Here is a 12,354-nt window from a genome sequence, read left to right on the forward strand (position 1 = left end):
ATGGGCTGCCAAGTAGACTAATTGTCTGCAGCGTTGATGCAAGAATACATCTTCACTGTTATATTCACTGTATATTCCTTTTAAAATGTGTTCACTTTTACTGTGCTTCTTCTCTTCTTGAACTGCCTTCATGTCCAAGACCTTCAGACCAGACTGGCTACCAGTGAGAACCATGTCCAAGACCTTCAGACCAACATGACCACTGCTGTCCAAGACCTTCAGACCAACATGACCACTACTGTCCAAGACCTTCAGACCAGACTGGCTACCAGTGAGAACCATGTCCAAGACCTTCAGACCAACATGACCACTACTGTCCAAGACCTTCAGACCAGACTGGCTACCAGTGAGAACCATGTCCAAGACCTTCAGACCAACATGACCACTACTGTCCAAGACCTTCAGACCAGACTGGCTACCAGTGAGAACCATGTCCAAGACCTTCAGACCAACATGACCACTACTGTCCAAGACCTTCAGACCAGACTGGCTACCAGTGAGAACCATGTCCAATACCTTCAGACCAACATGACCACTACTGTCCAAGACCTTCAGACCAGACTGGCTACCAGTGATAACCATGTCCAAGACCTTCAGACCAACATGACCACTACTGTCCAAGACCTTCAGACCAGACTGGCTACCAGTGAGAACCATGTCCAAGACCCTCAGACCAACATGACCACTGCTGTCCAAGACCTTCAGACCAACATGACCACTACTGTCCAAGACCTTCAGACCAGACTGGCTACCAGTGAGAACCATGTCCAAGACCTTCAGACCAGACTGGCTGCCAGTGAGAACCATGTCCAAGACCTTCAGACCAGACTGGCTGCCAGTGAGAACCATGTCCAAGACCTTCAGACCAACATGACCACTACTGTCCAAGACCTTCAGACCAACCTTGAGGCCTTGAAGACAGTAATCAAAGGTAATTAGAACAGAAGGATATTTGTTTCCAAAACAGAACCTGTACAGGGTTATGCGTGGTCCTTGTAGAGAACCTGCACAGGGTTATGTGTGGTCCTTGTAGAGAACCTGTACAGGGTTCTGTGTGGTCCTTGTAGAGAACCTGTACAGGGTTCTGTGTGGTCCTTGTATAGAACCTGTACAGGGTTGTGTGGTCCTTGTAGAGAACCTGTACAGGGTTGTGTGGTCCTTGTAGAGAACCTGTACAGGGTTCTGTGTGGTCCTTGTAGAGAACCTGTACAGGGTTCTGTGTGGTCCTTGTATAGAACCTGTACAGGGTTCTGTGTGGTCCTTGTAGAGAACCTGTACAGGGTTCTGTGTGGTCCTTGTAGAGAACCTGTACAGGGTTATGTGTGGTCCTTGTAGAGAACCTGTACAGGGTTCTGTGTGGTCCTTGTAGAGAACCTGTACAGGGTTCTGTGTGGTCCTTGTATAGAACCTGTACAGGGTTCTGTGTGGTCCTTGTAGAGAACCTGTACAGGGTTCTGTGTGGTCCTTGTAGAGAACCTGTACAGGGTTCTGTGTGGTCCTTGTAGAGAACCTGTACAGGGTTCTGTGTGGTCCTTGTATAGAACCTGTACAGGGTTCTGTGTGGTCCTTGTAGAGAACCTGTACAGGGTTCTGTGTGGTCCTTGTAGAGAACCTGTACAGGGTTGTGTGGTCCTTGTAGAGAACCTGTACAGGGTTGTGTGGTCCTTGTATAGAACCTGTACAGGGTTCTGTGTGGTCCTTGTAGAGAACCTGTACAGGGTTCTGTGTGGTCCTTGTAGAGAACCTGTACAGGGTTCTGTGTGGTCCTTGTAGAGAACCTGTACAGGGTTGTGTGGTCCTTGTATAGAACCTGTACAGGGTTCTGTGTGGTCCTTGTAGAGAACCTGTACAGGGTTGTGTGGTCCTTGTAGAGAACCTGTACAGGGTCCTCCAGCAAGGGCAGAATCCAATCGTACCGGTCCGTGGATGGGCCGGCTGGTCCGTTGATGGGCCGGCCGGTCCGTGGATGGGCCGGCTGGTCCGTTGATGGGCCGGCCGGTCGGTCAGTCGGCCATTTCTCAATTGCACGCTTCTTTTTCAAGTCATGATTGATTGATTGGTTTATAAAGTTTGCAGAATTACAGTACATTTCAAGTAAAACTAAATACAACTGTTAACTGTGAGAGAGACGTATGAAGAGACGTACGAATATACACAACTATATAGTCAAAACAGGAAATCATCATAGAGGAGGTAAAAAGGTTAAATAAACATATACAGTGAGGGGAAAAAGGGGTGGGGGGGATTCAGATTTTACGGGGGCCAGTTTCTAATTGCAGCCGTCCGTAGGTGCCCTTTGAGGGCGGTTTTGAAGGAAGGGATTTGCATGTCTTAATGACTGTTGGTAGGGCGTTCCACATTTTGGTGTGGAACGCTCTCTCTCTCTCTCTCTTTCTCTCTCTTTTAGCCATCTCTCTCTCTCTCATCTATATCTCTCTCTTTTTGCTATCTCTCTCTTCTCTCTCTCATCTATATCTCTCTCTTTTTGCTATCTCTATCTTCTCTCTCTCATCTATAGCTCTCTTTTTGCTATCTCTCTCTTCGCTCTCTCTCTCAGCTCTCTCTCTCTCTTTTAGCCATCTCTCTCTCTCTCTCTCTCTTAGCTCTCTCTCATCTATCTCTCTCTCTTTTAGCTATCTCTCTCTTCTCTCTCTCATCTCTCTCTTTTAGCTATCTCTCTCTTCTCTCTCTCTCATGTCTCTCTTTTAGCTATCTCTCTTCTCTCTCTCTATCTTATCTCTTTCTCTTCTCTCTCTCTCATCTCTCTCTTTTAGCTATCTCTCTCTTCTCTCTCTCTCTCTCTTCTCTGTCTCTCTCTCTTTTCTCTCTCTCATCTCTCTATTTAAGCTATCTCTCTCTTCTCTCTCTTCTCTGTCTCTCTCTCTTCTCTCTATCTCTCTCTTCTCTCTCTCTCATCTCTCTCTTTTAGCTATCTCTTTCATCTCTCTCTCTTAGCTCTCTCTCTTTTCTCTCTCTCTATATATATATATATATGTATATATATGTATATATATATATATATATATATATATCGCTCTTCTCTCTCTCTCTCTCTCTCATGTAATTAATAATCTCATAAATGTTTTTATAATCATATGAATAATGTGATAATCTCTTGTGTTGACAGACCAACCAAAGGTGGCCTTCTCTGCTCATTATTTGGGTAGTGGACATCTTGGACCATATAGTTCTACAATCACTCTGGTTTATCAGAGAGTCTTCAGTAACATCGGCAACGCCTACAATCCATCTACAGGTAGGTGTTGGTCAACTTCATTATGTTAATGAGATTTACATTAAGTGATTAAGGTATGGTAATGAGCTTTATGACCCCAACATGACCCCTGTGTGTGTTGCAGGCTTTTTTCACGCTCCATCCAGAGGTGTTTATTACTTCAGATTCACTGCAGCTACCAATAATGATGGAAGATCACAGCATATGTGGATCTCCATGTATAAAAATAATCAGCAACTAATTTTTAACTATGGACAAAATAATCATGGAAACTTAGAATACATGTCTAATGCAGTGGTGGTGGAGATGGAGCAGGGAGACACAGTAGACATGAGGTTTCCTGGTGGTTCCTACAGGCTCTATGATGACTCACGCAACCACAACACATTCAGTGGTTTCCTGCTCTATGCTCTGTAACACTGATGGAAACTCAATGAGTACATTTACTCACATACTCTATGCTCTGTAACACTGATGGAGACTCACTGAGTAAATTTACTCACATACTCTATGCGCTGTAACACTGATGGAAACTCACTGAGTACATTTACTTATAGGCCTACTCTATGCTCTGTAACACTGATGGAAACTCACTGAGTACATTTACTCACATACTCTATGCTCTGTAACACTGATGGAAACTTACTGAGTACATTTACTCACATACTCTATCCTCTGTAACACTGATGGAGACTCACTGAGTGTCACAGTATGTGGCTCTGTGTTGCCATACTGTGGCTGTGTGTGGGCGTCGGCTTTCCTCCCAGCTTCCAGCCTGGGCACACCTGTGTGTGGTCACCTCATCGCACTCATTTGACACACCTGCCGGCCATCAACTCTTCAGCCCTGACAGTATTTAAACCCTGGTCTTCACTCCACTCATCGCCAGATCATTCTGTCATGGTATGCAGAAAGTTGAACCCAAAAGCAGAGCCAACCACAGGAACCAAGTTAAGGTATTTTTTCACAATAAGTGAATGGGAAGGTAGCATACACAAAACATGAATGCTGAGAAGAGCAGGCAGGGCAGGCTGCAGGCAGACAACAAGCAGGCGGATGAACAGGAGAGCTGGGTTCTGGAGGAGAGGAGAAGAGCTTGAGTTGCAGGAAACACACAGGAGCAAAACACTAGGAATACTATGAACTAAGACTTGGAATACTACTAAACTATAACTTCACTAACTAGGACGTAAACAGTGGTTTAGAGACAAGCTACTACCATGAAAGGTTGTACAACAAGTAAGACGCACAAACGCGGGAAGCGAACGCAGCTCGTACATTGCAATAACAATTAGAATAAATTACCTAGGCTACTTTTTTTTTCTTTTTAGTTAGTAATTTTTTTAAGTGTGTGTGTAACGTGTGATCTGCGTTGTGTTGTGGAATAATGAAGTTCTGGACGACTTCTCTCTTTGTTGACAGTTTAATCTGATAAATACACAGACGTATCTGGTCAGTTTCTGTCTGTGTAACACACCCAATCCTCAGCACGTCATGGGCATGTCTCATGTTAGACTGACCCAATCAATAAACATACAGATTTCAAAGAAATAACACAATGTACCTGATAAATACACAGACGTATCTGGTCAGTTTCTGTCTGTGTAACACACCCAATCCTCAGCACGTCTATAATAGAATTAACAGTGTGACCAAAAGCATGTTTTTATAAACAGTTTACAGTTTAGTAGGCCTATGTCAAAATAATTAATTGAAAACATGTACAAAACAACTTCATGTTGGTACATTTAGCATGTTTAGAACAACTAATATTCATCACAGTATCACAGTAAACATACAGACTCTTGTTGAAAATATAGTGTGCTGAGGAACACATCTTACCATGGGCATGTCTCATGTTAGATTGACACCACTCTAAACGTGGACGCCAGTGTTATTCAATGGGTGCCGCCCACTAACCAATAAGAAATGTCCTTACTGATTGAGCAAGTGGAACCCACTAAACCCACTGTTACATGTGTGTGTGTGTGTGTGTGTTACAGCTGCGCCCTCTGGTGGCGGGCGGGTGGTGTCACAGCGGGACAGACAGACAGACAGACAGACACACACACAGACATGAGCTGCAGGGTGAGGGTCTCATAGTTAGTGCTCACTGCTTTCGCAATCACTGCGTTCGCAATGATCCCATATGCCCAGCTGTGTGTGTTTGTGTGTATCCCTGATTGGATTGGCTGAGCAATGTGTGTAGTAGCCTACCCATAGCGATGATTGGATTGGCTGAGCACAGAATGTGATGTATAGCCTATCATGTATGATCACTTCACATGAGTGTGATTTATTTTATTTTATTTTAAATAGCAGATCACAATGCATCATATCGCACCGCGTTGTGAGCTTAATGTAGATCATACAGTTGTAGTCGATCAAGCTTTTAAGTGCAGTCGCTTTCTTTTTCCGGCATGTTTTCCTAGACCTGGTTGCGGATTTCTCTCACAATCTGGCAACATGCAGTACTAGTAATCCAAAAAGAAAGTACTACTATAGTCATGTTGCCAGATTGTGAGAGAAATCAAATCAGTAACTATAGTAACTACTTAAGGCTCATACATAGGGTGACCAGATCCAAACTGTTCATTTCAGGGACAGAAGTATCGCTTGTGTGGGACAAGTGGGATGGGGGGACAGGCCCTTGATGTCATATTCGACCATTGGCCTATTTGGCCATAATTTATAATCTCCTCTGGTGTCTCACATTTTGTTTTAAAATCATGCTTTATTTTAAACGTAATGCTATTTTAACAGGCTTAAAAACACATCTTGCAGGAAGAGACAATGAGAGAGCGTTACAACAGAAGGCCAACTATTAGGGCATTTGAACACTGATGCAATTGCCTGCCAGTCACAATGTGGGACATGGTCTCAATTTGTGGGACGCCTGAAAAGTCTTGGAACTGAGGGACTGTCCCACGCAAAGATGAGTCATACATACTCCAGTTTTTGTTGATAGGTAAGGTTATCACCGTTTTAGGTGATAGCTCCAGAGTGAAAAGACTTGTCTGATAATAAAAACAGAGAGATGGCTCTGTGTCCGCGGTGATAGCTGATCATCACCGCGACTGACGTAATGGTGTAGTTTTCCAACCCTTTCAAAACTACACCGCGGTGATAACCTATCACCAAAAACTGGAGTACGGTATGTAGGTCTATGATTAACTATAGTTTTCAGGAATCCGTTCCACGCGGTTGTGAGATCCAGTTGCCGTGTGTTCGGTAACGCCTCTTCCCTCAGGCTGGAGCAAAGGAAAAAAACGAAACAATAACAGGAGCAGATCTACAAGCTATCGACGCGTCGCACCGCACCGCGTCGATAGCTTGTAGACCTGTTCTTTTTGCAAGCGTCCTGTTCAGACCAGAGTCACCAGACAGTGGAGGAGTCCTGACTGAGAGAGAGAGAGACTTCAGAGCTGTAGTTTCGGGACTTTTAAACTTTTTAAAAGCTTTTAGACACTTTGAACTACTAAACTGCAGCAGATATCGTAGCTACAGAAATGGGCTGTCATTCTGAGGTGTATAATTCACAACAACAGCAAGTTCAACAACACGGTTCATTGTTTCATTTGATCGCAATATTTGGATTCCTGCATTTTTCGGTCGTTTTGTGGTCAAGGAAGAGCTGATTGTGACTTTTCTTTTTTGATGAGCCTGAGCTCAGCAGCTGCACTTACGGTACGAAACAATTACGTTTTAAAACGAATTGCATCATATAATCTCATGGTTTAATTCATGTACCGTGCATTTGTTTTATTTATTTGTCTGATTGTTTGCTTTTTCCAGAGATGAGAGTTTTCGTCTGCCTGCTCGCTGTGCAGATCTCTGTGTCGTGGTGAGTGTGTGATATATGCGGACCACCCCCCTTTTTTATTATAATTGTAAATTGTTTCATAATCTTTGTTATACTTCATAGTCTGCATGGTCATCATCATAATGCTGAACTGTCTTGTGACAACAATAACGCGGTGGATGAAAAAAAGAAGAAGCCTATAGTCTACACAGTGCCACAGTCTAGGCTACACTATAGTACAGGAAATCTATGGAAAATACTCGATCAACCTTGCAAAAAACCCAAACTCAGCTGATTTTGTATCTTCAATATATCCTGAATAGCAGAAAAAAGTTATAAGCCATAACCGTCATCACAAATGTGATGAGGTCAGCACATTTGGGTAGCAGTAGCTATGGATAAAAAAACTCACGTGTGAACTGAGTGGTGCAACTCCTCTCTCTCTCTCTCTCTCTCTCTCTCTCTCTCTCTCTCTCTCTCTCTCTCTCTCTCTCTCTCTCTCTCTCTCTCTCTCTCATTAGCAGGCAACAGTGCTGCACTGTCTCTCTCTGTTTCTGGCACAACAGCGCCCCTACTGGTACTAATAGTCATATACTGGTGCTCACAGTCACATAGGTGGGTTAACGTCACATAGATAGGCGGACACGGACATTGCTGTTCCTTGGAGTGGTTGCACCACTCAAAAATCAGACACTCTGAAGTGAGTGGTACTGTACTGTACGTACTGTACTGTACTGTTAGATATAACGCTATTTTCGTGCTCGTCAAATTATTTTTTGGGGGGTCCCCAAATTATTTTAAAAAATGGAAAAAGAAAAGAAAGGGGTTTGATTTAGAGAGCCACTATATTTCCACACTCACTCCAGATGGGCCAGATGGGCCACGTTGCATATTACTGTCGTAGAAAAAAATAGCCGATCTAACTAAGCTAAATGTACTCATATAGGTAATGCAGTATATTTACTACGTTTTATAGCTATTTACACAATTTTTTAGGTGTTTTCTTTTCTTCAAAGTTAACATTATACTTCTACTTTTTTTTTTAAACTTAAACTCCACGATTATTTGAAAACTTTAGTTAGGCCTACTTTGTAGATTATTATTATTATGTTATACTTTAGCTATTGAAAAATAGCAGATCTACAAGCTCATAGCGCGTGCCGCACTATGAGCTTGTAGGTCTGCTATTTTAGAAAAATCTTGAAAATGTGGCGCAAATCTTTCGATATATATTCTTTCAAAGCCAAAGTTTTTAAGTCAAATCTTTGCCTCTGGCGGGGTGGTCGGCGGCCTATTACATATTTTTGGGGATCCTTGACATGAAAAGGTTTGAGCACCACTGACATAGAAACATGAGGTTTTTCAGAAAACTCAGGATTTAGAAGACATTTGTAGAATGGTCCTCAGGTCTAAATGGGTTAAGTAGGCCTACATTTTGATACCATTACTTTTGTACTTTTACTCAAGTGTAAAGTTATAATTCTGGACTTTAACCAGAGAGTTTCAGTGTTGATGATAAATATTATGGAGAAAATGTAAGTACTTCTTCCAACCACTAGGGGCTGTTTTAATCAAAGTACACAGTGTACAAATCGAAGCTCCATGGGGGTCCCTGGAACTACATGTTTTCAGATGGGGGTCAGCGGTCAATTACATATAATTTTTGTGGTCCTTGACATGAACTATAGTTTGAAAACCATGCACTGATACAGAAACATAGTTTTTTTCCAGAAAACTGTCATGATTTGGAAGACATTTTGTAGAAAATCGTCTCAGGTCTAAATGGGTAAAGTATATTGTGATTTAGCTTTGCGTTACTTTACTTAGCTTTTTCTATACTAGAACATTTTAAAACGATTATAAACAATATAAACCATGGGAAGTTAAATTATACACTTCAATGCAGCCAGATAAAAGGTCCAATAAATCAATAAATCTGAAAATAAATAAACAAATCATGAAAAGAAAAAAAATGAGTCAATATTTTTGTTTGTTTTGTTTTCTTTGCACAGCCTGGCCCTATAAACCTCTGTCTGCAGATCAAATCTCATCTCTTTACACACCTGTCATCATCTCTCAAGTGGACACCGCCTCCCCCCTCCTCCTCCTCCTCCTCGCCCCATCATGGAGGAGACCACCACCAACCAGGCGGCGACAGAGGCAAAAGAGGACCCCTACGTCTTCACCTCGGACGCGCTGCCCCCCGACCCGCGCTTCCTGCCGCCGCTGGCCAACGGGCAGCTAGGCTGGCGCGTGTACCACCCCATCATGCACACGGGGGGGCTCTACAACGGCCAGGGGGGCGACTGCCACCGCGCGGATGTGCCCTGCCCGCTCGCTGTCACTATGGAGGCTCCCGCGGAGGGCGAGGAGGCCGAGCACGCCTACAGCCTGGACATGCGCACAGGTAGGTAGTTATACTCTCATGTTTTACTTAACCCATTTAGACCTGAGAGCAGATTCTACAAATGTCTTCTAAATCGTGACAGACCTCTGGATTTCTGGTTTTTCTATATCAGTGGTTCTCAAACTATTTCATGTCAGGGACCCCCCAGAATTATATGAATTTGGTCGCAGACCCACATCTGAAAATATGTTGTTCCAGGGACCCCCTCCCCAGAAGCAAAGATTTGAGTTAAAAAAAAACGTTCACTCTGAAAGAATATATATTATTCAAAGATACAATTACAATTTACAATGTAGGCATTTAGCAGACTAATCTGGAGCGACTTACATTAAGCAAGAACAAAAAAGCATGGGAATACATCACATAGTGGAATGTCTATATAATTAAACTATACTATAAACTATACAATATACTATATGCTATACATAATGTACTATGACGTGCTATGACTACATACAATGCAATTATAGTGCTGTCTACATAACATGCTATAAGTCTGTATAAGGATGTATTATCCTGAATACTGCCTTCCGGCATGGCATGAAAAGGAGAGGAGTGGCATTTGCATTTATTTCACCATAGTAAATGCTGCATTTGTGGTCTGGAGAGGGCAGTTGTTTTAAAGACGGGTATAAGGGCAGGGGCTGAAGCCTCCTTTGATGTCTATGGGTCAGCCAACGCAGGGAAGCTGCAATTAACCTCACTAAAAACACCGGGACAACGCTCCACACGACCCAAACTCTTCTCCCTTCTGGCTCCAAAACTATGGAATGCACTTCCCATTACAATCAGAACTGCAGCCTCACTCCCAATCTTCTGCCGTAGTCTGAAAACCCACCTGTTCAGACTCCATCATGGCCCGTAGCACTTACCCTAGCCCCTTAGATAGCACTTTTGTAGATTTATATAGCATTTTATGCTTTCGCCTTTATTTTATATTTTTTATAGAGGGACAGACAGTAGGCTGACAGGAAATGGGGAGAGAGATGGGCGAGTGACAGTTACGGCCGTCGGGATCGGGAGTCGAACCCGCGGCACACTAGACCGGCCAGACTCGACTACCGGCCAATATAGCATTTTATAGCATGTGCTGTAGACAGCACTAGAATTGCATTGTATGTAGTCATAGCACTTTATAGTATAGTATAGTATAGTATAGTATAGTTTCATTATATAGATATTCCACTATTACGTTCTTAGCTTACGCATGTTTCATGAATACTACTTTTCATGTATGTGATGTATTGGCATTTCTTTTGTTCTTGCCTAATGTAAATCGCTCTGGATTAAAAGCGTCTGCTAAATTACTAAATCAGGGGTGGGCAACTTTGACGATGGAGAGGGCCACTATATTTCCACACTCATTCCCTAGGGCCATATATTACTGTCGTAGCAAAAATAGCCGATTTACAAGCTCAAAATTGTGTTGAGCAATGAGCTACTAATTTAGACTGAAGTAATTAAAGCAGGTCATGTTTGCATGTTGTGGAATTGTAACAGCTGAAACCAATATTATATCAGTATTCTGACATTAACCTGAGGGCCACATTAAGTGAAGGTGGGGGCCCCGTGTGGCACCCGGTCCGCCAGTTGCCCACCCCTGTCCTAAATTGTATACACGTGTGCACGTCCCTGGTCGTTCCCAACGCGCAGGTATCTTCACCCACACTCTGCGCCTGGCCGCCGGGGGCGGGGCCACCGCCACGCAGTCCTTCTACGCCCACCGCCACTACTCACACCTGCTGGTGATGGAGCTGCTGCTGGTGCGCCACGCTGACGCCTCCTCGCCACCGGAGGGTGCTGCCGCCCCCGTCACCGTCAACCTGGTCGGTTCCTTCAACCCTCAGACCAGAGACATCCGCTTCCACAAGGCCGCGGACTACAAAGGAGGAAGGTAATTAAGGCTGAGGAGCGGTTGCCGGTTGGTGTTTCTAAACTGAATGTGTTGTTTAAAGGAGAATTTCAGACAATTTTGCTCACATCTTTTGCGCACATCTTTTGCTCACATGTTTTCATCTGTAGTATAGGATAATGGCTGAGAGGCGTAGTTCTGGTTTTTATCAATTTTAGTTTTCGTTATTTATTTAGTTAGTTTTAAGTAAACTATACTAATAACCCTGCTCCACCACAGACACATCCACGGGAAGATCAACACGCCCGAGGTGGAGGGGGGCCCGCAGGGCTCGGTGCATCTCATCTGGACGCCGCTCCCGGACAGCGTGGCGTTGCTGCCCGACCAGAGCCAGTCCCGCTGGGGCTTCGTCCTGGCGGTGGGCGACGGCCCCGAGGCCACGCAGGCCAGCTACGACCAGGCCCTGGAGCTGATGGCCGCCGGGAGCCTCAGGCCCTCCCACCAGCACGCCTGGAGCGAGGTGTGGCTGGAAAGCCAGGTATGAGCGAGTGGTGGTGGTAAAACTGTATTATCCCATTTAGACCTGAGGAGGACGATTAAATATCTTCTAAAACATGAAATTTTTTAGAATGTCTGAAAGTATGTTGTTCCAGGGACACCCCCCCCCCTCCCCAGAAGCAAATATTTGAGTTTGCCCTAAAATAATATATATTCAAAGATTTCCGCCACAGTTTCATGATTTTCCAAAAAAAAGCAGATCTGCGCTGCCTACTACGTGGAGCTTGTAGATCTGCTATTTTTCAATAGCTAAAGCATAACATAATGCTTAAAACACCAAAATGGGTTCCCGTCCAGAATGGGTTAAGTTCGAAATCATGACAGTTTTCTGAAAAAAAAACTATGTTTCTATATCAGTGGTTTTCAAACTATTTCATGTCAAGGACACCAACAATTATTATGTAATTGGCTGCCGAGCCCCATCTGAAAATATGTTGTTCCAGGGACCTCCCAGAAGCAAAGATATGAGTTAAAAACCGTCTGAAAGAATAAATATTCAA

The 12,354-nt window shown here is 43.7% G+C and overlaps 1 protein-coding gene across 2 annotated transcripts in view; it reads left to right on the forward strand.

The window, feature by feature from the left end:
• The first annotated feature begins 6,619 nt into the window (after positions 1-6,619).
• The window catches only part of pgghg (protein-glucosylgalactosylhydroxylysine glucosidase), a 28,052-nt gene continuing 22,317 nt past the window's right edge, over positions 6,620-12,354 (forward strand). The window contains exons 1-5 of one of the 2 annotated variants that reach the window (XM_083763158.1): positions 6,620-6,922; positions 7,031-7,079; positions 9,050-9,444; positions 11,098-11,338; positions 11,576-11,834. In XM_083763158.1, coding sequence (XP_083619284.1) covers positions 9,162-9,444; positions 11,098-11,338; positions 11,576-11,834 — 783 coding nt within the window. In that variant the 5' untranslated portion in view covers positions 6,620-6,922; positions 7,031-7,079; positions 9,050-9,161. The remainder of the gene's footprint in view (positions 6,923-7,030; positions 7,080-9,049; positions 9,445-11,097; positions 11,339-11,575; positions 11,835-12,354) is intronic. The other variant, XM_083763157.1, reaches the window with a different exon arrangement.

This window comes from Protomyctophum parallelum (genome assembly GCF_964188405.1).
Source record: "Protomyctophum parallelum genome assembly, chromosome: 4".
In the NCBI taxonomy this organism is placed as follows: Eukaryota; Metazoa; Chordata; class Actinopteri; order Myctophiformes; family Myctophidae; genus Protomyctophum; species Protomyctophum parallelum.